We start from the raw sequence: 22,704 nt of genomic DNA on the forward strand, positions 1-22,704 counted from the left end.
TAATGTCACAAAAAAGTTGAGTAAACAGTAGAAACTTTTAAGAAATCAATATTAGTTGTGAGCAGCTTTGTCTTTAAAACAGCAGCAGTTCTCTTTGGTACACCTGCACACAGTGTTTCAGGTACTCAGCAGGTCAGTTGTTTTTTGCGTCTTGGAGAAGTCGCCACAGTTCTTCTTCTTCTGGGGATTTCAGCATCTCAGCTGATTCTTTCTCTTCATGTAATCCCAGATTGACTCCATGATGTTAAGATCAGGGCTCTGTGGAGGCCAAACCATCTGCTGCAGGACTCTTTGTTCCTCTTGTTGATGAAGATAGTTCTTTATGACTGGCTGGATATTTGGGCTCGTTTTCAGGCTGCAGAATACATTTGGGACCATTCAGAAAAGCTGTGAAAAGAACAAACAAACAAATCACAATCAGGAGTGGTGGATGTGCAATCCCCTCCCTGATGGTATTGCATGAGAATCTAAACATCTAAAGTGCCTCAAACTATTGCACAGTACAAATCTGCATAAAAAGGTGTGTATGATTTGGTCTCAGTTTGGGGTTTGAGACACTTTGGGTCTGTTGATCTGTTTGTCTGCCTATCCACTACTTCTGCCCCAACAAGATATTTCAACAACTACTATGAAGTTAGCTGTGGATATTCATGGTGAAGATGAAGATGAAGACCGTTCCTTTATGAGTCTATTGATCTTGTGACTTTTATTCTTGTGCCACTATCAGGCCAAAATGACCACTTCCACCACTCACAGTAGATGTAAAGCAGATGATGAATCAAGTCCTACTACTCAAAAGTCACAGAAGTGCAAAAACAAAGAGAAGAAATGATGAGGTTTCATGCAGACTGGTGTAATTATCAAAACTCGGATGTGGTGTTTGACCTTTAACACCGTGTGCTCTGACTTTTTCCTCACATATCTCCTCCTGATTGTAACTGATTAGTTTGTACTTTTCACAGCTTTTTGAAACTCGTTAGGCTTTCTTTTTTTCACAACGTTGCGACATGCTGCTATGATTTATTACCACAAAGCAAACACACAATGTGATCAACAGTCACAGTCTTGTCACCTGTTTAACTGACTCACATTCACAGATAGTGACACATCTTGTCTTGTTCTTTTCTGTGTTTCTCACTGAAAGTTCATATTTAATGAAAATATGTAGAAGTACATTACTCCAAAAATATGTTTCCACCTGGCAGAAAACATATGGAAACCACTAAATTCTACTAAGATTTCTCAAAATCTAATAAACAGATTTATGTGATATTTAGTGGGCATATTCATTCCACCATGAACTGGACTTTTTGAGGTTTGTCTCTAGTAGGAGACCATAATACTTTCAGAACACCAAAATTGGTTTACCTGCATATGCCAGATGCTAATTAAGATCTAATTTAAGCAAGGCTAATCATCAGCTATGCACACTGTGGCTTGATGCTTTAATTCAGAAATTGATAATCAAGCCTCTGTTCTGCCTGAAACAAAAGTTTATCTGCTGCTGTGATGTTGGCAGTAAGAGTCCCGGCTGGTCTAAATCTACATTAAGACCAAGCTGAGAAGAGTCAGATAAGCTAGACCATGGTACCTACAAGCAAAGTCAAGACTTCTGTTCTATGTCAGGTCTGTAATAGAAATTAGAATAAGGATCTAAGAAATGGACCGTAGTGTGTGTCCTCAGTTATAACATGAGGACACACACTAAAGCCCTGCTACCTGAAACAAGATGGGACAAGACCAGATCAGAAGAATTGAACCAAGGGTGACATGGATCAGACTCTGCACATTATTTTCTTGTTAAATTTGCAAGCTACAGTGTATGCCCCATTTATCAGCCTATGCACAGTCAGGCCTGCAGGCTGATTTTAGTACATTTCCTTTCACTTTAGTTCAGGGTGGGTGTATGTGCATGCACAGGTGTGTGTGGTACGTTAGAGTCAAGTACATTAAACAGAACTGTTTTCCACAAACTCATTTCCAATTAAATGTCTGTAAAGAATATTAGTTGTAAGTTCAAATAAAACAATAAGCCTGCACTCTTTAGTACAGTGTTTGAAATATAGGTTTTGCTGGAGGATATAAACAAGAATTTAGAGTTCAGTTGTTTTGAACCAGTACATCATTTGGCTTTTTTTACTCTCAGTATTTCACTAGCTGGAGATCTTTGCTGTTTGAAAGACATGAACCAATATTCTTGCAACTTATCCACTAAGAATTTGTGATCAGTGATAGAAAACATACCGTGTGATATTCTTCTCTTTTCGGCACATCAAGGAATATTAGTACACACACACACACACACACACACACAAAAGTATAAACTCACATGCTTTACTCTCTCCTCTCAAATTAGCACCTTTGTCTGAGATTCATTAACTCCTCTCAGTCTGGGGGTTTAGTGTGATCTGTCACCCTCTTCCTTTTACTGATTGACCTCATGCATCCCAGCAGTGAGGTCATCCACACTCCTTGCGCCTGATTGGTAGGGTCAACACAAGACATTGTGGTTTCACACCTTTCACAGAAGGGGGATGAGGACATTCTGTGCCAAGAAAACTCGTCTAGTGGGCTCATCTCATTCTAGTGGGCTTATACAATTTATCTGCTTGTAGTGATTCATAGACATGTTGTAAAATCAGATTTTATAACAATTATAAGTGAAAAAATAAACTTTTTTCGATGTATCTTTTGGTGCCAATCGGCAAGTTTAGTCTTGTTTCATGATACCAGCACAAAAGTCATTGTGATGTCCTGTTTTTGTTAGTAGGCAGGATATCTCAAAAGTGTGTGCTGTTAACATTCTGATTCAGATCTAGATCCAGATGCAGAGTAAGGATAAAAAATGTTGGGGTGCATCCCATATCTCATAACTGCAGCATGCCTTGTTTGATCCCACCCAGGGAGCTTAGTTTCATACCATACCTCTTTCTCTTGGCTGTCTCTTATACTGTCAATACTGTATTTAAGAGTCAAAATAATTCTTCAAAATAAATTAAAAAGATGTTATGTTATTCAAAAATATATTCAGAAGATTGAAGTCACAGAAGAGTTTTTTAAATCCCATGAAAGAGAACAGGACCAACAATGTGTTAATCCATTTGATTGTAGCTCTCGGCTCCAATCCATTAGTTCCTTTTGTGATGTAAATATGAAGGAAAATGCCTCACAGATATAGTTTCATGTTTAAAAAAAGGCTTTACTAAAACAGCTGCTCACTGTATTTTTTACTCATACTCATAGTGTGTGTTGGAGAGAGTCAAAATAACTATAGTGTGTGTGTGTGTGTGTGTGTGTGTGTGTGTGTGTGTGTGTGTGTGTGTGTGTGTGTGTGTGTGTGTGTGTGAATGGTCATGCTAACATACAAAAAGCCTTATCCTTTGAATGTTTGCCTCAACGGAAATAAATTTAAAAAAAACGTCAGAATGTTTCACTGTTTGTAGAAAAATAAGAAGATAAGAAAGACAATTAATTTCCCACTGATTAAACGATTCAGTGTGTATTTTTAGATGTTACTGAGCTTTTTGACAGTATTACATTTCTATCTTGTTAATATTTTTACCATACAGTGGTAAGTCCACTCAGTGTGTTCAGTTGTTGAACCTAACTTCAATAATGATGCTAACATATGGAGGGGAGGCTACTCTGAGGCAGTTAACATCACTCTCCTTGCACACATGTAGTTGGAAACAGACCAAAGCATGCAATGCCTGGCTGCCCGCCCCCCACACACACGTCCCAAACAAGCTGCACTACAATAGGCCAGTCACCCTGCCGCCCCGTCCACTCCACCTCTGTTAGCTACAAAGCAATGGCATGCTCCTCTAGTTCCCCCTAATTGCTGCAGCGTGGCCACTAATGAGCAACACCCACACCTCGCTACACCACCACCTCCCTCCTTACACACATGTTTTTTCTCTTTCTGAGCACTGTGCACCACTCAGCCTGTCTTTGTCTCTGTTTGCTATCCTGCTCTATATGTCCTCTGCTTCTGAAGAAGGCAGTGTTCTCATGGTGACATCAGACTGGATTAAAGAAAAAAATTGTCAAGCAAGACGGTTATATTATTTATATATTATCCATCCATTTTCCACCACTTATCCAGATCAGGTCATGTGGAAACCCATACATCCTTCATACTGAACACCCTTCAGTTCCTCCTGAGGGATCTGAAGACGTTCTCAGAAGATATATATTGTCCCTCTAGTGGAACACCTTCAGAGGGAGGGATTCAGGAGGCACCCTAACCAAGTACTTAAACCAATTCAGCGTGCTCCTTTCAATACAAAGGAGCTCCTCACCCTCTATCTAAGGCTGGGCCCAGACTCCCCCAGGATGAAACTCATTTTGGCCGCTTGTGTCTGCGATCTCATTCTTTCAGTCACTACACAAAGCTTGTGACCATAGGGGAGGGTTGGGACCATAGACTGTAGACACTGCCTGCATGATATTGATGTTAAACCGATCCGTCGCTCAACCTTACACTCTATCTTACCCTCACTCATGAGCAAGACCCCAAGTTACTTGAACTCACTCCTAACCCAGAACGAGCAGGCTACCTTTTTCTGGCAGTGCACCATGGCCTCAGATTTGGAGGTGCTGACTCTAATTCCAGCAGCTTCACATATGACTGCAAACCATCCCAGTGCCTGCTGGAGGTCACGGTGTGTTGAAGCCAACAGAACCACATCATCTGAAAAAAGCCAAGAAGCAGCCCTGAGGTGCCTAAACAGAAAACTCTCCTCCCCCCGGCTGCCCCTTGAGATTCTGTCCATGAAAATCACAAATAGGTGGTGAAAAGGGACAACCTTGGTGGAGACAACACTAGCTCAGAACAAGTCTAACTTAGTGCAAAGAATGTGGACACAGCTCTCACTGCAGTTATATAAGTTATCACCACACCAGACTGCCAGTCCACCAGCACTGCCCCCAATCTCCATATGACACTGAGCAGGCAAGACTGCCGGCGTGACAGGATATGAGGGCAATTCCCATCCCCACCCAGCGCCTTGCTGCTGAGGAGCTTTTTGACTGCCCAGGATATGAGTGACCCTGGATTTCCACCGGGTCCGTCAGCGGCACCTTACAGCTGCGCCACAGTTTAGCTCCGTCCTCTGCCCAGCGTCAACTCACACCGGGAGCGTTACAGCAGCGGAGCGGTGCCTTGCGAGCCAGCAGTATTCCTGCGAGATCACACGATAATCGCGAGACCGCGAGATCCCGCGAACTGGGTGTATAAAGTCAACAACAAGAAACAACTGGTTTCTTTGCTTCTCGGACGTGAAACGAGACCCTCTGATCTATTGACTGCTCACCTGGGGCCACCGGTTATGACGTAATGTGGATGTGAGGTTGTGATCTGCGCATTGTGTTTTATTTTGAAAGGGGACGGAAGTTTTATTATGCCGATTCTGTGTCTGACTTCCTGTCTGGTGCAATCTGCTCTGTTGAGCTTGTCGCGAGTTAGAAACGTGTCCGTGAAAAATAGAAATGCTGCGGATTGATAGCGCTGCGGCGCGGAGAGCCGCTGCTGGGACGTTGCTGAGACGTTGCTGACACGCTCCCTGTGGAAATACTCTCATTGATTATAGTGCTACCTATCAGCTCTGGTGACCGCGGCGCAGCTGTAACGTGCCGCTGACGGACCCAGTGGAAATTGGGCTTGAATCATCCAACTCTGCCTTCTCCACAGAGGGCATGTCAAAAGGAGATCCTCAAGGTGTTCCTTATATCACCTGACAATGTCCCCATTCAAGGTCAGTCGTTGAGGTCTTCAACTCCCACTTCTGGAGGAAGTGTACTGCGTACTAGGGGAGGTTGGGGACATGGAATGTGATTGGACCTCAGTTGTGGAGGTGTCTCCTTGGAGCTCTTGAGAAAAGGTTATTGGTGCCTGTTAAGAGGAAACCCAAAAGGCATCAATGTCCACAAATGCTGTGATGAGAGAACAAATACATAAACTTGAGTTGACCTGAAACAAGCCTTAAGACACATACCACATCAGACTCCAGTATGATATCACCCTGTCCCCTAATCCTAGCAATTTCTTACAACTACACTGAGTACAACTATGATTAAAACACAGCTGAAATTAACAATTATTTACCCTTTTTATTGGTCAGTTCATTTTTAAGTCTATAAAATGTCATATGTCAGATAAATGTAAAACGGGTGGTTTTAGAGGTTTAAGGTGCTGACCATGTAATCATGTCTTTGGTTTGAGTCTGATTTGGGAACTTTTTTACATCAAAGGCTGCAAATGCTCAAGAAATATACATGAGAAAATTGTGAAAATCACCTTCACCACTTCGTGTTTTGTTCAACTGATCAACAATCTACAACCCAATGGTATTTCATTTACAGTCATTTGAGACAGTAAACGATTAAATCCAACATTAGAAGAGCTGGAACCAGCAACTGTTTTGCATTTTTACTTAATAAATTGCTGTCTTTTTATTTGCTGTAGGTCACTTCATTGACTTGCAGTACTAACTGAAAAAGCATAAAAGTAGAAAGAGAGGAAGAGAATTTTCTAATTAATGGCAAACCAATTCACAAGCCAGTTTGGTTTTTTTCCACTACGATGTATTTTTGTAAGACTAGAACACAATTATTTCTGTAGCAATTCTACCCTTACGGTAGGTACCTTTTCTCTCTTTCTTACTGCTTCAAAGCTTCCATTAGATCCTTCCTCTTCTGTCTCTGTAAATGTTATCACTAGAGGGAATGAGGTGGTGTGGAGTTGTTGGTTATGATGTCTGCTTAAAGATCTATAGTCTTTTTCTCCAGAGCATCCATATGCAGACACAACGGCACTGAAACATAAATCATTCAGAGATGATTCCTGTTCCTATCCCCCCCCCCACTCAGGTCCTTTTTCAGGTCCAAAGACTAGCCGGGGTCATTGATGGATGAAGCCTTAACAGTCCCAGCTGGGGTGGGGGGCTGTGACAAATGCCCCCAGCACAGCCTGTTGATGGGATTACATTAGCCAGAGTTGAACTGGAGTGAATTAGAGGAGAGGAGCTATGCGTGTCTGCGCATCTCTCTGTAAAACAACCACAAACAAGATAGAACACCTCAACACACAGAGGAGATGGATGACCCATCATTATCATTTTACCTACCCAGTACATTTCACTGTGTCTTTCTCATTCAATGTTTAGCATTCTTAGAAATTTACTTCAAAGAGTTTAAAGAACTCAAAATATTCATCCCTTGGTAGATATTTCTAAGCATATGTGCAGGGTTTTCAGGTCAGCAGGCCTGCTTAAAACATTCTCCCGCCATTTTTGGTGAAAGGGGGGGGGGCCAGCTGGTTTTCCATGTAAGGAAAACCAGATAGCACAGGGAGGTAAATGCAGCTGTACAGATGCTTGTATTAATGGCACCATGCTCCAGACTGTTTCACTTCTGATTTTTCTCTCTCAGGAAGCAGAGGAATACGCTGAGTTGCCCGTCAGACACAATGAAGACCAGCTGAACAGCCAGCTGGCTCAGCAGCTCCCCCTGCAGGTCAACCCGCACTCCTATGACAGCGCCCACACCAAGACCCACCTGCTGCTGCAGGCCCACTTCAGCCATGCCCAGCTGCCGTGCAGCGACTACAACACCGATACAAAGACGGTCCTGGACAACGCCATCCGAATCTGTCAGGTGAGCTTTACTGGAACGCTATCAAGATACAGAGCTGCAGATATGAATCTGATAACTGATAATTAATCTATGAGTTGTCATTGTATCAACACATAAAGACAAATAATGATTCTACTTTAGGAACAGCTGTGCCATAGCTGTAAAATAGAATGGACTTCATCAGGAAGTAGGAACTTCACAAATGTTCCTTTCCCACTGTGCTGGTGTATCACGCTTTACAGTGCTAACACATGAAATTTGACTGTGCTTGCAAGCAGGGCCAAAACATCACGTCTATCCCCTCAACCAAGTTGTGTACTTATAGAGTGTTCAGACAGAACGCAGTTTTTGCCACGCGTTTGACCCAAGCAGCAAGCTCGGGGGCTGAAAAATAAGCCAACATGGAAGTGACAAAAACTGCAGTTCCTTGAATGGCCGCTTGAGACTAGCTCAAAAATGACTCAATCCCGATAGCAGTGTTGCCAACTTGGCGACTTTCTCGCTAAATCTGGCGACTTTCCAAACCCTGTTGGCGACTTTTTTCCTCAAAAGCGACTAGCGACAAATCTAGCGACTTTTTCTGGTGTTATTGGAGACTTTTCTAGTGTTTTTGAGACTGAAGTGAAAGGATGTATAGCTCTGCAGTTACTGTCCTCAACGAGCAGCGGGTGCTGCCGTGAGCCCCTCCCCCGTCCCAAAGCACTCACAGGATGTCAGGTTCACAGTAGCCTCGTGCAGCAGACCCAGCTGCAGTCAGAGCAGAGAGGAGACCCACACCACTCCGCACCCAGACTGCAAATAAATTGCGCAATTCCACCCCGCATAACAGTCTTTTGATTAAATGTAATATTCTGACATTTAACAATACAGAACAAAATTGATTTAAATTTTAAAAAACAAACCAATAATCAACATAAGAATATTAATTTGTAGTTCTAAACATATTTAGTTTTTTTTTAATGTTATTCCTCTCTCCTACAGCGTCCATTATAATTACACGCAAATCGAAAAATTATGCAAATTAGGTGATGACGTAATTTAGCGACTTTTAGGACAGCCAATAGCTACTTTCCTTACTGAGGAGTTGGCAACACTGCCCGATAGACCCCAGTGTAAAACTGCACAACTTTACAGCAGAAATAATACGGTTTGGTTTACAGCCCGGTACAAAACACGGTTTTGGTTTAGAACGCTAATTTCCCCGTTCATCAAAAGTGTACGAGGGGTGATTTTTATATTTGTTTTAATGGTTTTAAGTTAGCAAAAATTAGCATAAGCATTATCACAGTTAACCATTTACTATAAATTCATCGTGCTAACCAAACTAGCAGCTAGCATTAGGATTAGCGCCACCCTCTTGTCCAAATATGGTCACTGACTCCAAAAATCCAAGATGGTGATGGTCAAAATGACCAAATCCATGTCTACTTGCATCTTTGTATTGACTTTGTATGTAATCATGCTGCATCCAAAATGCACTTTGTGTTGTTTAATACACAGTTCCACCTAACTGACCAGCTCCACATGTGAGACAAAGGGCCTGATTTACTAAAGGTCTGCGTGTTTAGAAACGTGTGCAAACTTGACATCACCCGCAAAAAATGTGCAAGCTGATCTACTAACGCAGCGCACTGAGGTTTGTCATAATGAATGTAATATGAGGCGTTTCAACCCCAGTGTGTAAAATACAGGGAGGAGAAAATGCAAATATGTTATTTAGCACACGCATTGTGATTTACCAAACCTGAAGGTATTATTTCTGACGCTAACTGTGTCTATAAATAAAACCTTTGAAGGACAGGTATTAACCAGCTGTTACTGTAGAGAGGAGGAGACGGAGACACAATGACAGAATACACACAGGACAGAGTTTTTCCACCTGTGTTAATAATGTTGGAGTGGAATATTTTTGGTTTTACTAACAGCATTGACTTCATCACTAATACTCTCCCATATGTTGTTTTTTCTGGTAATATTAGTTTTTGTTATAACTCAATATATTAGTTAACCTCTTCCACTAGAACCTGATCACATTTCATTTTGCGCTTGCAGCTTTCTGCTCGTCCAAACTCTCCATAACGATAAAAAACCTTCATTTAAATACTGCTGTCTCCACCCTGTTGCAGCTGTTTTCATTTACACAGTTATTCTTAGTAGATCACCTGCAAAACACACGCAAACGAGACACGCAATATATTGCACTGTGCACACAATTTAGTACCCACTATTTAGGATCTTAGTAAATCAGGCCCAAAGTGTTTGAAGTTTTGTTTGGAGCCTGATGTATACATTGGACTGGCTTAGATATCAGTATATCAAAATTAGCTTTTGCAAAAATATCACAATCTTCATATATGTCAGCCAATAAAAATGTTAGTAGTAATAGTTTCCCACTGATAAGTTCATTTTTATACCTTATTTCTTCAACACAATTCTTTAAAACATTTTTTTTTTTACAATTGGTTAGATGATTTCTCTTCTTTTCTTTTTTTTTACTTCTCACATTTCTCTTTATTAACATGTAGCTGTGCTCATCCAAAATGCTTTAATACAATCAGAACAATTCAGAAAAATTAATACGAAGCTTCAGTCGTCCAAATGAGTCAAATCAAGTCTTCTGTTTCAATATTACAGTGTTTTTAGTGCCAAAGTTCCTCTTTGTGTTACTATACTTCCACCACAGCTCAACAGGGAAACACTAAGAGGGATGCTAAAAAGATATGATATGACTAACTCACACTGCTGAAGCCTCATATAAGCTTCACATCTACTTTTAGATTCATTTTGAACAAAATAACTGAAATCACATGAATGGTTGGACCAGGAATACATTAGTAACACATTGACACTATGTACTGTAAAGAACACATCGTGGGAGGCAGTGGTGTGGCATAGATGAAACAGAGAATAAGGGCAATGTTAAACATCAGTAGGTGATTTGTAGTTGAACTTGCTGATCCATCTCATAAATAACAGGATGTTCAGAGGTTAGATCTAACAACCAGGTTTCTCATTGTCTGGCAGCCACACTGGTGTGCTACTCAGCGTTCATTGTAGCACCTGGTCAAATGATCACTAGGTCATTGATACTGACTAGAGCTATATATTAATCCAAGTAACTTTGTCTCACAAAGATTGACTATACATATTATCTTTCATCTGAGGTGTGAAGTGATAGCTGATGTTCATTTAGTGTCTTTGTTGCTGTGTACTGTTTGAAGTTAGGACCATGTCTGAACGTCTGTAAGCCATTGTCCACAGCTCAGGGTGTGTGTGTTTGTGTGTGTGAATATGTACATGTGCTTGTGATTTTCCATGCTGTGTATCTGGGAGTTATACTGCATGGCGCATGGATGTGGTTACTTCTTTGGTGTCCTGCTGCTACCGTTTACTGGAATGGTTCTGGCCTTCAGTGTCTTAATGGTTGTTTTTATCAAATGAATGTATTTTTTTATTGATATTTACATTACACAGCTATGTCACAAACTTCTGACGAGGAGTCCAATGACTTCAGCTTACTGAGATATTCTGCTTAGTCTCCAGGTCTCTCCCTTCAGGATGAGAGAGAGCTTTAGGTTCTTTACAGTACTTTTAAAACAATGGACAAGTACACTTTAGCATTCTTTTTCTTCACCCTTATCACAAAAGTCCCATCTCTAGACACTGCTTCCCTTTCATATGAGTTAACATGCTTAGATTCTCATCAATTAAGCTGGTTGCTGTTTGGGTCTGAGCACTGCTGTGACTGCAGCCATGTTCTGTCATCAATTTGCTCAAACGGCTACTGTGAAATGTAAATCACTCCTTTAATTTGTACTGAATTAGCATTTTGATTACCTCTGCTAGGCCTCGCCTGTGCAATCACAGACGTTTTGAGTCATAGTTACTCTCAGGAAATGACTTGTAGATTAATGAAGTTTGTTCAAGAGGAGCTGTGTCCCATAACCCCAAACCTCACTGAGGGGGGAAGGAGAAGGCAAGCAGGCAATGCTCACCCTGTGATCTTGTATATTTTTAAATTTCTATATGCTCTATATTTTAAAATGTTTCTTCTCCTTATTATTTCTCTTTGTCATTGTCTTAAAAAGTGTCTGAATGTCCGACCCCCCCCCCCCCCCCCCCCCCCAGCCAGCCCTTCTAAAACAATAAAAACTAAATCAATTGGCCCAATGTTGCCATTACATTAGCCACTTTTTGATTTGGTCCACCTGTCGAAGTAAAACTCTTTATATATATTTCCAAGTTTCCCTGTCACAACCTGCATCAATCCATATTATCATTATTAGTCATATTTTGTATATAGTCACATGGATTTTGCATGTGTGTGCTAAATGCCAGCAGCCACACCATGACCTATAAACATAACATAAACATAACTTCACACACCAACAAGCTACCACTGCTGGTGCTGGTCCTGGCACAACAATTTGGGTTTCTACCCACTCTACCTCCTGAGCCACAGCCGCAATTTTCACTCACTGAAAACAGCCCCATTACACCTCCATTAAATGTAGATCATTGTCTTAAACAGCCCTGAAGTATTTTGTGAACTTTGCCTCTGACGTCATAACAAAATTGTTGAAATGCATTTTGCATAATGTATTACACTGACAGTGAGGCAAGGGTCTTCAGCACTTGAACAGGTGCCACTAGCAGCAGTATTAAGGCATCAGTGTGCTTATGGGATTGTCTAACAATGTCCAAAAACCCTCTTCTGACAGAAGAACAAAAGAGGTCCGTGTCCATAACTTTCCAAAGCAGTCATACCTGCTTCATGCAGAGATTGGTCAGGTAGGCAGAGTTGTAAAAGAAGTCAGGGTTTGAATTTCCCTCTCAATCTCTATTGATGTCACTTTTCTGTATTTAAAATCAAGTGCATCATACAAAAATACAGTCAGAGAGTTTGTGCCAGTGTCTCCATTTGTATGATTTGAAAGTTGAAACTACAATGATTCCTAAAAGATACAATAACTTGGAGAGAAATCGAGGAGGCAGCAGGATACAGCTGGAAGGAAGCAATGATGGCAGGCTTTTCACACTGCCTTGAGTTAGGGCTGGGCAATAAATCGATATCGTGATATTTTTATTTATCGTCTTAGGTTTTGAATATTGTAATATGGTGATATGGAATAAGCGCCTTCCTGCTTTTAAAGGCTGCATTATAGTAAAAATGGAATTTTCTGTTATCTGTTCTATTATCTGCATTTATCCACTTAAAAAATTGCATTGTGTAATAATTTTATGAAAGCACCAATAGTAATCTCTACAATATTGTCAAAATATCGATATCAAGGTATTTGGTCAAAATATCGTGATATTTGATTCTGCCCATATCACCCAGCCCTACTTGGAGTGTGACCGTCTACCACCAAAAGCATTTCGTGTTTGAATGAAGCACAGTTGCAACCAATTATTTTGGAATTCTTTTTTGGCAAATAGAAGGATCATACCTGCTCACATAGAAATCATTACATGTGTTGCTTTAATTTGACTAATTTGACTCTTTTCTGTTTCATCCTAAGGCCATGTTGGATGTAGCAGCCAGTGAGGGCTGGCTCGTCACAGCTCTCAGTATCTGCAACCTGGTGCAGATGATCGTCCAGGGCCGCTGGCTGCATGACTCCTCATTACTGACACTGCCACATGTAGAGCAGCAGGACCTCTATCTGTTCAGGTAAGCACCTTGTACAGCCATACAACCCTCAAAATACAGCAGGAAGTGTGGGGGGTTGGATTTTTTTTATGCTGCCTCATGAATCAGAATCACCCCCCCCCCCCTTCTCTTTCACCTGATCACTCTGTAGGAAATGGACAAACAGGAAAGGAAGGGGCGAGACTGGAGGCTTCAACGGGCCAATAGAAGGACTTCCTGAGCTGATTGCTGCCTGCAATGGAAAGGAAAGCGCTTTTGCTGCTATAGTCGGTCAAGAGTTTCAATCAAGTCAGATTTCCCAGGTAAGTGTCCATCCTTAAGTATGTCGTTTGGAGAAAGTTGATTTATTACAGAAATGAAGGCAAAAAAATATATCATAAATGCTTAGATCTTACACATTTTTACAACAATGATCAATGGGGCCTATTCCCACAATTGGTGCATGCGAATCACACACACTATGTCTCACACACACACACACACACACACACGCTATTATCAGTGACGTGCCGTGAGCAGTCTTGCCACCGTGGTCCCAGATACCTCCAGGATCCCCAATTACAGCTCCATTGATAGGGTTTACAGCTCCAATTTAAGTGCTAATTGCAGCAGTAATGAGAGTATCCGGGCACGACAGCAGGCCCTGTGGCTTCACCCAATCAGTATCCCCGCTTCCCTCTTTCCCCACCTTTACACCCCAACCCTCCACCCCACAGTGTGGCGGCCTCTCTAATTAAATAATTAGATGTGCAGCAGCGTTCCTGTCTGACTCGCTCAGGCAGAGTAATCCTCACATAAATAGCTTTTGCCGGGGAAATCAGAGAGGCTTTTCTCCTTCCAGCTCTCAATACACTGCCATACACACACACATCCTATTCCACCTGTGTGTTTTTTTTTTCTGTCACTCTCTCTGCCTTATCATTTTTATCTCTTATGCACTCCTCTTGGTAGGGCTTTTGGGTTGCCATTTGAACTAAATGTTAAATTCTCCATTAAAACACATGAATCCTTACCACTCACTCATACCATGGTGAGAAAAACTGAGAAATGGAGTGACATGTCATCGCTACAGCTTTGTGTACATGTGATAAGTGGAACATTAAAATGATTGAATTTGACACAATTGTACTTGAAAAGCCTGAGGCCATATGCAAAAAGTATCACATCATAGCCTAAATGGCCTGAAAGCTGAAGAGTTGGTTTTACCACTAGCATGCTTTGAATTACTCTTACACCAAAAACCTTCAACTTTTACTGAACTTGATGAGTGAGGAGCTAATTTTAGGCTTTACGTGTTTTGTGGATACAGCCCCTTAGAGCCCGACTGATACTGGATTTTTGGGTCCCATGCAGATACTGATTTTAGGGAGTAAAAAAATTCCAATATTGATATATCGACCAATAATCTTAAATATACAGAATATAAGCATAAAATGCACGTTTATTGCAATGGTCCCTCAAATTTGGTGGCCGGGCACTTTGGACAAAGATGTGTAATGAAGGCTGTGAAATTGTACAGTTTAAGAACTGAACTGAAACAGTAAACTTCTAGAATTAGAATTACCATATTAAACTGGAATAAAGAAAAATGCTGCCTATATGACTTTAAATATCGGCATATATCAGACGCCATAAACACCAATACTAATATATCTGTGTTAGGTAAATATCGGCCGATAATATCAGTTGACAGATATATCGGTCAGGCTCTTCAGCTCCTAAAATCAACTCCCACTTTTTAAAATAACTGTTACATGATACTGTAACAATATTTCCCGCCATGTCCACTTCAGGGCCCCTTATCACTTTACTCCATGTTATTTTAATGACCATGTGACCAGAGCTGGTGTCATTTGTTTACAATATAGCGTGGAAAGAAAAACGCTCAGTACACAGTGTCCATAGCTCAACATAGAGGTAGACAATGAATAATAATCACAGTAAGAGTTATGCTTATGGAAACAATCATATTCAATTGTTATTCATATATTATAAACTGTATTTATATGTTGTTGTATTTTTAACACCAGACATATAAGCAGTACACACAATAATCATAGTGAAGTCAGATGGGTTTACTTTTTACTGTAGTGTGCACATTTTGTCTCGGCCTTGAGCCTTGACTTTAGGCTTTTCTATTATATTGGAAACTTGTTTTGTATTGAAGACAGCAAGTGACTTAGGTTGTTGCAACTTTGTTTTGCAATCAGAAGAAGTTGTATAATTATCCCTCTGTTTAATAAAATATAGTAAAAAAAAGAAGTTTAAAAAAGCTCATTTGAATGATGAGTCCTATCTGAAAAATGATAGCTTTAATACTTGAGTCTAGCCTTAGTCTTGAGCCTGCTTCTTCTTCCTCCTTGCTCAGGCGTGGTCCTTCCTGAGTCATCTCCCGGTGCTGGAGGTTGGGATGACAGTGAAGGGCTGGTGGGAGGACAGCCAGGGGCAGACGGAGCGCCCCCTGCCTGCAGCGGGAGCAAATCTGAGGGAGGAGAGCAGATGGCTGGACGTCCATGCTGACCAAGAGTACGTTCTGCAGGTGTCGCTGAGACGCATCAACCAGAGCCAGCAGAGGGTCAGTATTTACACAGTCCAACACAACACCCTGCATCAACTGACTGTAATGTGTCATTATAATTAGACATAGAAATGTCTGTCTGTGGGTACAACTTTCCAAAACTCTCTGGTTCCTTCTCTCAGAACACATTTAAGTCTTTCATCTTCTGAAAGTTCAGTCATCTCTCATTCTGGGATGTTGCTTTATCTGTCACTAAAGGAGATTTCAGAGAATCCAGTTGAGTAGTGAAAGGGTTGATGAGGAAAGTGATCCATGGCTGTTTTTGCCTCAGGTTTGTAATATCTGTCCTCTAAACTCTGCTGCTGATTTTCAACCTGAATGCAGACCTCAGCTGCTTCTCCACTTATCTTCAACAAGAAAGGAACATGTGTGAACTGTCATGCAGCATTTTTAACTTCAGATCTAGATTTAATTAGTTCAGATGATGTTGACCAGAAACTTTAAATCATGTATCTCAGTATAGTCCTCCTCCAGAAACAGCTTCACTTGGTTCAAAAGTTCATCCATCCATCCATTTTCTGTCACTTATCTGGGGTTTATCTTGAATGTCACAAGACTCATTCAATTCCTCAGCCAATCCCAAATTACCTGCATTTCTCCAGATCTGTATAGCCTATAACTGTGTTTCAGTTGAGTTAGTTAATATCTGATATTCTCTGTGAGAACTGTGAGTCTTGACAGCTGCGGCCTGACACAGAATATTTCAAATAGTCCGTTTTTCAGGAGTTGAGGATAGCAACAACATCTATGAGGCATATCCTCAATAAGTCCACTTCACCATATGGCTTTTTTAGCACAAGCAATGTTCCATACCCCCTGATGTGATGCCAATGTGTCCATCTCTGAACGCTTCGTACATTTTATGAAAAACCTGAGTCTTTGACTGAGGTTTCAATGTGTTTACCTTGTTCCTGCCAGGTTCAGGGCCTTTGGGTAGTGACAGGAAGCAGGATGATGCAGATGAATGAATAGAATGAAGGGTAACTTAATTTGGGGTGTTTTTATTTGTATAACAATGCTTCTTGGCGCTACTGGGACCTATGTATCCAATCTTAGGCAGCATAAAATATCAGATAGGATGGAGGTACCAGAGTAGAACATTAATATTGTGTTAAACATATTCTGCCTTCTGATTCTGATTTGCCCTGTAGAATCCAACTGCATAGAAGTTAATAATGAAAACTATATGATTTCTTTTAAAGGATGGATACTGCTCCATGTAATGGTCTTAACTTCACACTACCTCATGTTGACTACACACAGTGTGAAAGACAAGCGAGGCTGTAGTGGTCACTAAGAACCAGAAAACAAATCTGGATTTACAATGGACATACTGTACTGTACAGCTTCAATCATTAGCAGTACTGGCTCACAAATATGTCATATTTGGCCTGAGAGAGTCACTTCTGACACATTTCAGGCTCAGCTATAAACTGATCAGACTCAGCTGTTATTTGTCAGTGTTGGCTCTATATTGTCAGTCAGCTATAATAAGAATCATTGGTGCATTGAACGTACTGCTAACATTAGCATGGTAAGTTACTAAGGGTCATAACACAGCTGAATTCAACACCAAATGACATTTATTTCACTGTGTGTTTCCTCTGTGTGAAGCACTTTAGGTCAACTATGTTGTGTTTAAAGTGCTACATAAATAAAGAAGTTATCCTCAATTAAGACTTGAGTGAACTTTGACACAAACCTGTGCTTTCATCAAGCATCAACCAGCGTCGACCTTAGAAGAACTTAAATTGGAGGAAGAATGTGACTAACACTGCTGTGTACTGCTCCTCCAGTCACATACAAAAATCAGAGACCATTTTTGATAATGGGTGAATGTTTTAGTCACATTAAAACTTTACTGGTTTCAGTTTCTTTAATGCTGATGATATGAAGCATTTCTGCATCATATATGATGGTGAACTGAATGTCTTATTGGACAAAATGAGACATTAAGAGATGTTACTATGGACTCTTAAATGTCTGTTATAAGTTCAAGTTTATCACAATTCCCTCACATTTTATAGACAAAACCATTTCTCAAAAAAAAAGATACCAGACAAATCAGTTTTAAGAAGTCATTTTTATTTGCAGTATAAAAATAGAATAGAATTATCGTGAAAAAGTTTGATTTTTCATTCATCAGAATTGAATTTATCTACAAGTGACTACTAATGAATACCACTGGATCTATTCTTTGTATCATGAGCCAGTCAATTCATTCAAAAAGAAGAGAATGTATCTCTGGATCATTCATCTGTTACATTTAAACAAACAATATATATCAGTATTTCAGGTGTAATAGTTCAGTATAACTGTAATATAATGTTCACTTACTATCAATATCACACTGAAATATATTATCATTACAACAATATTCCTCTAAACATACTGCTACTATTTTCTTTTCATATGTGTGTGTGTGTGTTTCAGAGGAAGCAGGACAGTAAGGCCCAGGCTCCCAGGTTCCCCAAGATGAAAGATGAAGGCTGGTTCCTGGTCGTAGGAGAGGTGGATCGCAGGACGCTGCTGGCCGTCAAACGTTTGGGATACGTGCGCAACCACACATCTGTGTCTGTGGCCTTTTACACACCAGAGAAGACTGGAAAGTAAGAATCTTATCCCTGAAGTAGGGAGTGAGAGGAAACAACAGCAGGCCTATTTTCAACTCAGACTGGTTGAATTCATTCACTTTGGATGAGTGGCACAACATATATCTCACATCTTTACAGTCCAACTATAATCATTTTATGGCAGTTTCACAGGCAGTGACATGGTTCTTATGGTCAGGTGTGTTACATATAGCAATATGTCAGTTTTATAAGTTCTCTAGGGAAAGCAGGGACTGTGAATAATCAGTCATTCCACTGTAATCATAGAACATGCTCAGTCTATGTCTCTACCGTCTGTGGCTTTCAGTCCCAAATACATGAGTCTGGTTCACAGGCTAGTTGGTGGGTAGAGTAGGGTAGGGTAGGGTGAGTAGAGTAGGGTAGGGTAGGGTAGGGTAGGGTGAGTAGGGTAGGGTAGGGTAGGGTAGGGAAGGGTAGGGTAGGGTGAGTAGGCTAGGGTAGGGTGAGTAGGGTAGGGTAGGGAAGGGTAGGGTCGACTAGGGTAGGGTGAGTAGAGTAGGGAAGGATAGGGTAGACTAGGGTAGGGTAGGGTGAGTAGGGTAGGGTAGGGTGAGTAGAGCTGGGTAGGGAAGGGTAGGGTAGGGTGAGTAGGGTAGGGTAGGGTAGACTAGGGTAGGGTAGAGAAGGGTAGGGTAGACTAGGGTAGGGTAGGGTAGGGTGAGTAGGGTGGGGTAGGGAAAGGTAGGCAAAGGTAGGCTAGGGTAGGGTAGACTGGGTAGGGTAGGGTAGGGTGAGTAGGGTAGACTATGGTAGACTAGGGTAGGGTAGGCTAGGGTAGGGTTAGGGTAGGGTAGGGTTAGGGTAGGGTAGGGTAGGGTGGGTAGGGAAGGGTAGTGTAGACTAGGGTAGTGTAGACTAGGGTAGGGTAGACTAGGGTAGGGTAGGGTAGACTAGGGTAGGGTAGGGTGAGTAGGGTAGACTAGGGTAGGGTAGACTAGGGAGAAATTCATAAAATAATAAATATATATAATAAACAATCTCTGTGTAAAATAATCTGCAATTATATAAATCTACAATATACATACATTCCTTATACTATATGCATTGTACATTGTGCTTACTGTTTAATCCCAGGGACATCACACTTTTACAACAGCCTCAGTGCTATTAGTGGGAGTGGGAGTGGGAGGTACTTGGAGCTGTGGTGTTGTACAGTCTGATGGCTGATGGTATGAAAGCTGTAAATCTTAACCCTCACTCACTGTTCATATTCTGACTCATAATTAGTCTCTACAACAATTCACATTCATACATTCATTAATAAATGTTTGATTAATCCTTAATGAAGCTGTCAGAGAGCAGACAGAGTGTATTTTATTTATTTCACAATCACTGTATTGTGTTCCAGGAAGACATTTTATAGAATATGAAAAATACATTTTGTTTTTAATAAACACAGGTCAAGTTTGCACATTTGCATAGACACAAATGCGTATCAGCTGCACAAAAATCATTTTGAAAAAGCAATTTATTTCCAGTTTTGTATATTCAGCGTCACATTAGGAAAAGTCCACCTAGCAGAAATGTGTATAGCTTTTTTTTTTTTACAGCTCTTGTGTGTTGAAATAGGTCAAATTTGAGTCTGAACAGTGTGTAAGGGTTAGAAATCTGTGTTTGTGGGATTGAGTTCAAATAAACTTGAAATGACCACAGTAGGGAGAAGTTAGCACTGATTTACATCCTGTGATGAACCAGACATTGTGTGTGTAATAATAACACTATGAGCTCATGTTTATGAGCTCTCAGCACTAATGGAATGATTTTCAGTCCTCTTGTGTATCCTCTGTGTTCTGCCTCCTGATCCATGTGCACTGTGCTTTCAGGTGTATCTACACTCTCTACCTGATGAGTGACAGCTACCTGGGTCTGGACCAGCAGTACGACATCCACCTCAATGTTAAACCTGCCAGCATCGCCTCCCAGGTCAACACAGAAGTGTCTGATTCGGTGTCTGACTTGTCCCTCAGCTGAGGCCTCTTCATCATCATCACATCACCTTCATCATCATCACAGACCCCAGCAGCAGAACAGATCAGTGCAGAGCAGATGAGTGATGGTGAATGTGATGCACACTGACTATGTTTAAGAAGAAGTGTGTGACATGTCACTGAGCTGTGATGCTCCTCACATTCTTCTTTTTCTCAGCTTGTCTGGTGCACTTTTATTTCAGTTAGTCATCTCCATCATTTTGCAGTGACTTCACCCTTACATACTGTTCATATTCTAACACATTCATACATTCCCCATTAGTTATTAAAACATGTTTGATTCATTATTCAAAATCACTATTTTATGGTCCAGGAGAACATTTGAACACATTTGAATGCTGATTTTTGATTCTTTCTTTTTTTTCAGCTGCACAAACATTTAAAAAAGCATTTTATTTGCAGTGTTGTATACTGTGGGTCACATTATGAAAAGTCCAGCTAAAATAAATGTGTATATGGGTCAGATTTGACCCTGAACAGTATGTAAGGGTTCAAACTTATATTTTCTATGAACTGTATTACATTCTGGTCTATTAAAGCAAAACAACATTATTTGAATGTTTTAGTTCACTAAAACATATTTTCTTTGTTTTCATTTCATCGATTTTAACTCTCACTTTTTGAAGTAGGTCAGAGAAAAGGTAACTAGCTGCTCTGCTCCGTAGGGGTGGAAACTATTAAACAAGTCGCACTGTTGGCCACATTACACTAACCAATGATGCAAAATACCTGCTGTTATCTCATTAATACACAATAGCTGTGTCTCATTTCAGAAGCGTCTACTTGAGTCTGCTTTACTTGAGCAAATGTGTTAGAATGTGGCAACAAGGCTGGAAATAAAGCTCTTATCCAAATTTAGAGGACAGAACCAGTGTATCTTAAAATCGTATAAAAAGCCAGTCACTTGTGTCTGAGGTTAAAGGCTCTCTTTTGAAAGCATTGGCGTTGATGCGTTTGCATTTTCAGTTGCGTCCAATGAAATGAGAGCTGCCTTTTTATGCCTCTGCACACTTGGCCAATCACCTGGAGGTTCTGTGTGAAACCACCTTATCCAAGATCCAGCAGCAGCCGCTTAGTCAGCATCTCATGTGTGTGTTTCAAAGCTGCTAAACCTTCCATGCTGTATTGAGTATTGAGACATGGCCGGAATGCCTCATGCTTTACATTTTCAGCCTCACTGACAACACCGCAGCACTTAAATTCCCCCCATGTGACCCAGTGATGATCTATCTGTTGTTTTCCATTTATTTATATGATCAGAAACTGATGAATGGAAACAGAAATGTAATGTATAAAATAGCTGGACTTGTGTTTTCAGGAGGAATTTTATTTTCTTTAAAAAGACACCACACATTCATCTACTATACCTTCTATGTCTCATAATCACACTTGCCTTATGGGGAAAAAAGGGTTAGATGGATGGAATGAGTTTGGTGTATTTAACACATTTATTTAAAATCTTAATAGAGATTTTGATCCAAAGATGAAACACACAGCATGTTGTGTGTTTGTGGGTGTGTGTGTGTGAGGGAAGAAGGGCAGTTTATGTTATCTCCAGGAGTAGATCTCAATGCAGGTGTGTGAAACATGCATCTTCCCACTGCAGGATCACCAAACTTGTCACGTCTGTTTCGTAAAAGAACCCCCCCCCCCCCCCCCCCCCCCCCCCCCCCTCCTCCTCCTCCTCCATAGAATTCTTCCTCAGTTTCTCAGACGTGTCCTCAGCTGAAAACGACTTCCAGAAGCCAATGAGACGCTTCAGTCACTGGGGTAGAGAAATGTGACCAGACAAACTTGAAGCAGCAGAACCAGACTGCAGGATGGAACAGAAAGATGTTCCCACTTCAGAGTTTTTGAGAACAGAAGTGTGCAATGGTTGGAATTTTGAAATCATTTGATTTGTCTTCTGCTGATAAATCTGTAAGAATGTGTAGAACATGTTCCAAATAAAAACCTGACTTTATGTGAGCAGATCCTGATTGATCCTTCTTGTTGCAGGCCGAGTTATTCCATACTTTTTATCTGACTCTGATGTTCTGCCTTTAAACTCTTTGACTTTGTCCTCCTACGTGTCCTTTGACATAAATGACTGATAACCTTCATTGGAAAAGACCGACCATAAAGCAAAGTGCTATCTCAGAGGTGAGCTGTGGTAGATGGATTACCTGAAGCAGCCTGAAGCAATGTTCAGATAGTCAGTAACACTGTGTGAAAAAA

General features: G+C 40.8%; 1 protein-coding gene across 1 annotated transcript in view; it reads left to right on the forward strand.

Moving 5' to 3' along the window:
- The window catches only part of ascc3 (activating signal cointegrator 1 complex subunit 3), a 174,518-nt gene extending 152,048 nt beyond the window's left edge, over positions 1–22,470 (forward strand). Inside the window, exons 37-42 of the mRNA XM_062422423.1 lie at positions 7,432–7,656; positions 13,158–13,309; positions 13,440–13,590; positions 15,657–15,863; positions 18,300–18,475; positions 20,323–22,470. Of these exons, the coding sequence (XP_062278407.1) occupies positions 7,432–7,656; positions 13,158–13,309; positions 13,440–13,590; positions 15,657–15,863; positions 18,300–18,475; positions 20,323–20,470 (1,059 nt within the window). The 3' untranslated portion in view covers positions 20,471–22,470. The remainder of the gene's footprint in view (positions 1–7,431; positions 7,657–13,157; positions 13,310–13,439; positions 13,591–15,656; positions 15,864–18,299; positions 18,476–20,322) is intronic.
- The last annotated feature ends 234 nt before the right edge of the window (positions 22,471–22,704 follow it).

Source organism: Scomber scombrus, chromosome 7, assembly GCF_963691925.1.
Source record: "Scomber scombrus chromosome 7, fScoSco1.1, whole genome shotgun sequence".
Classification (NCBI taxonomy): domain Eukaryota; kingdom Metazoa; phylum Chordata; class Actinopteri; order Scombriformes; family Scombridae; genus Scomber; species Scomber scombrus.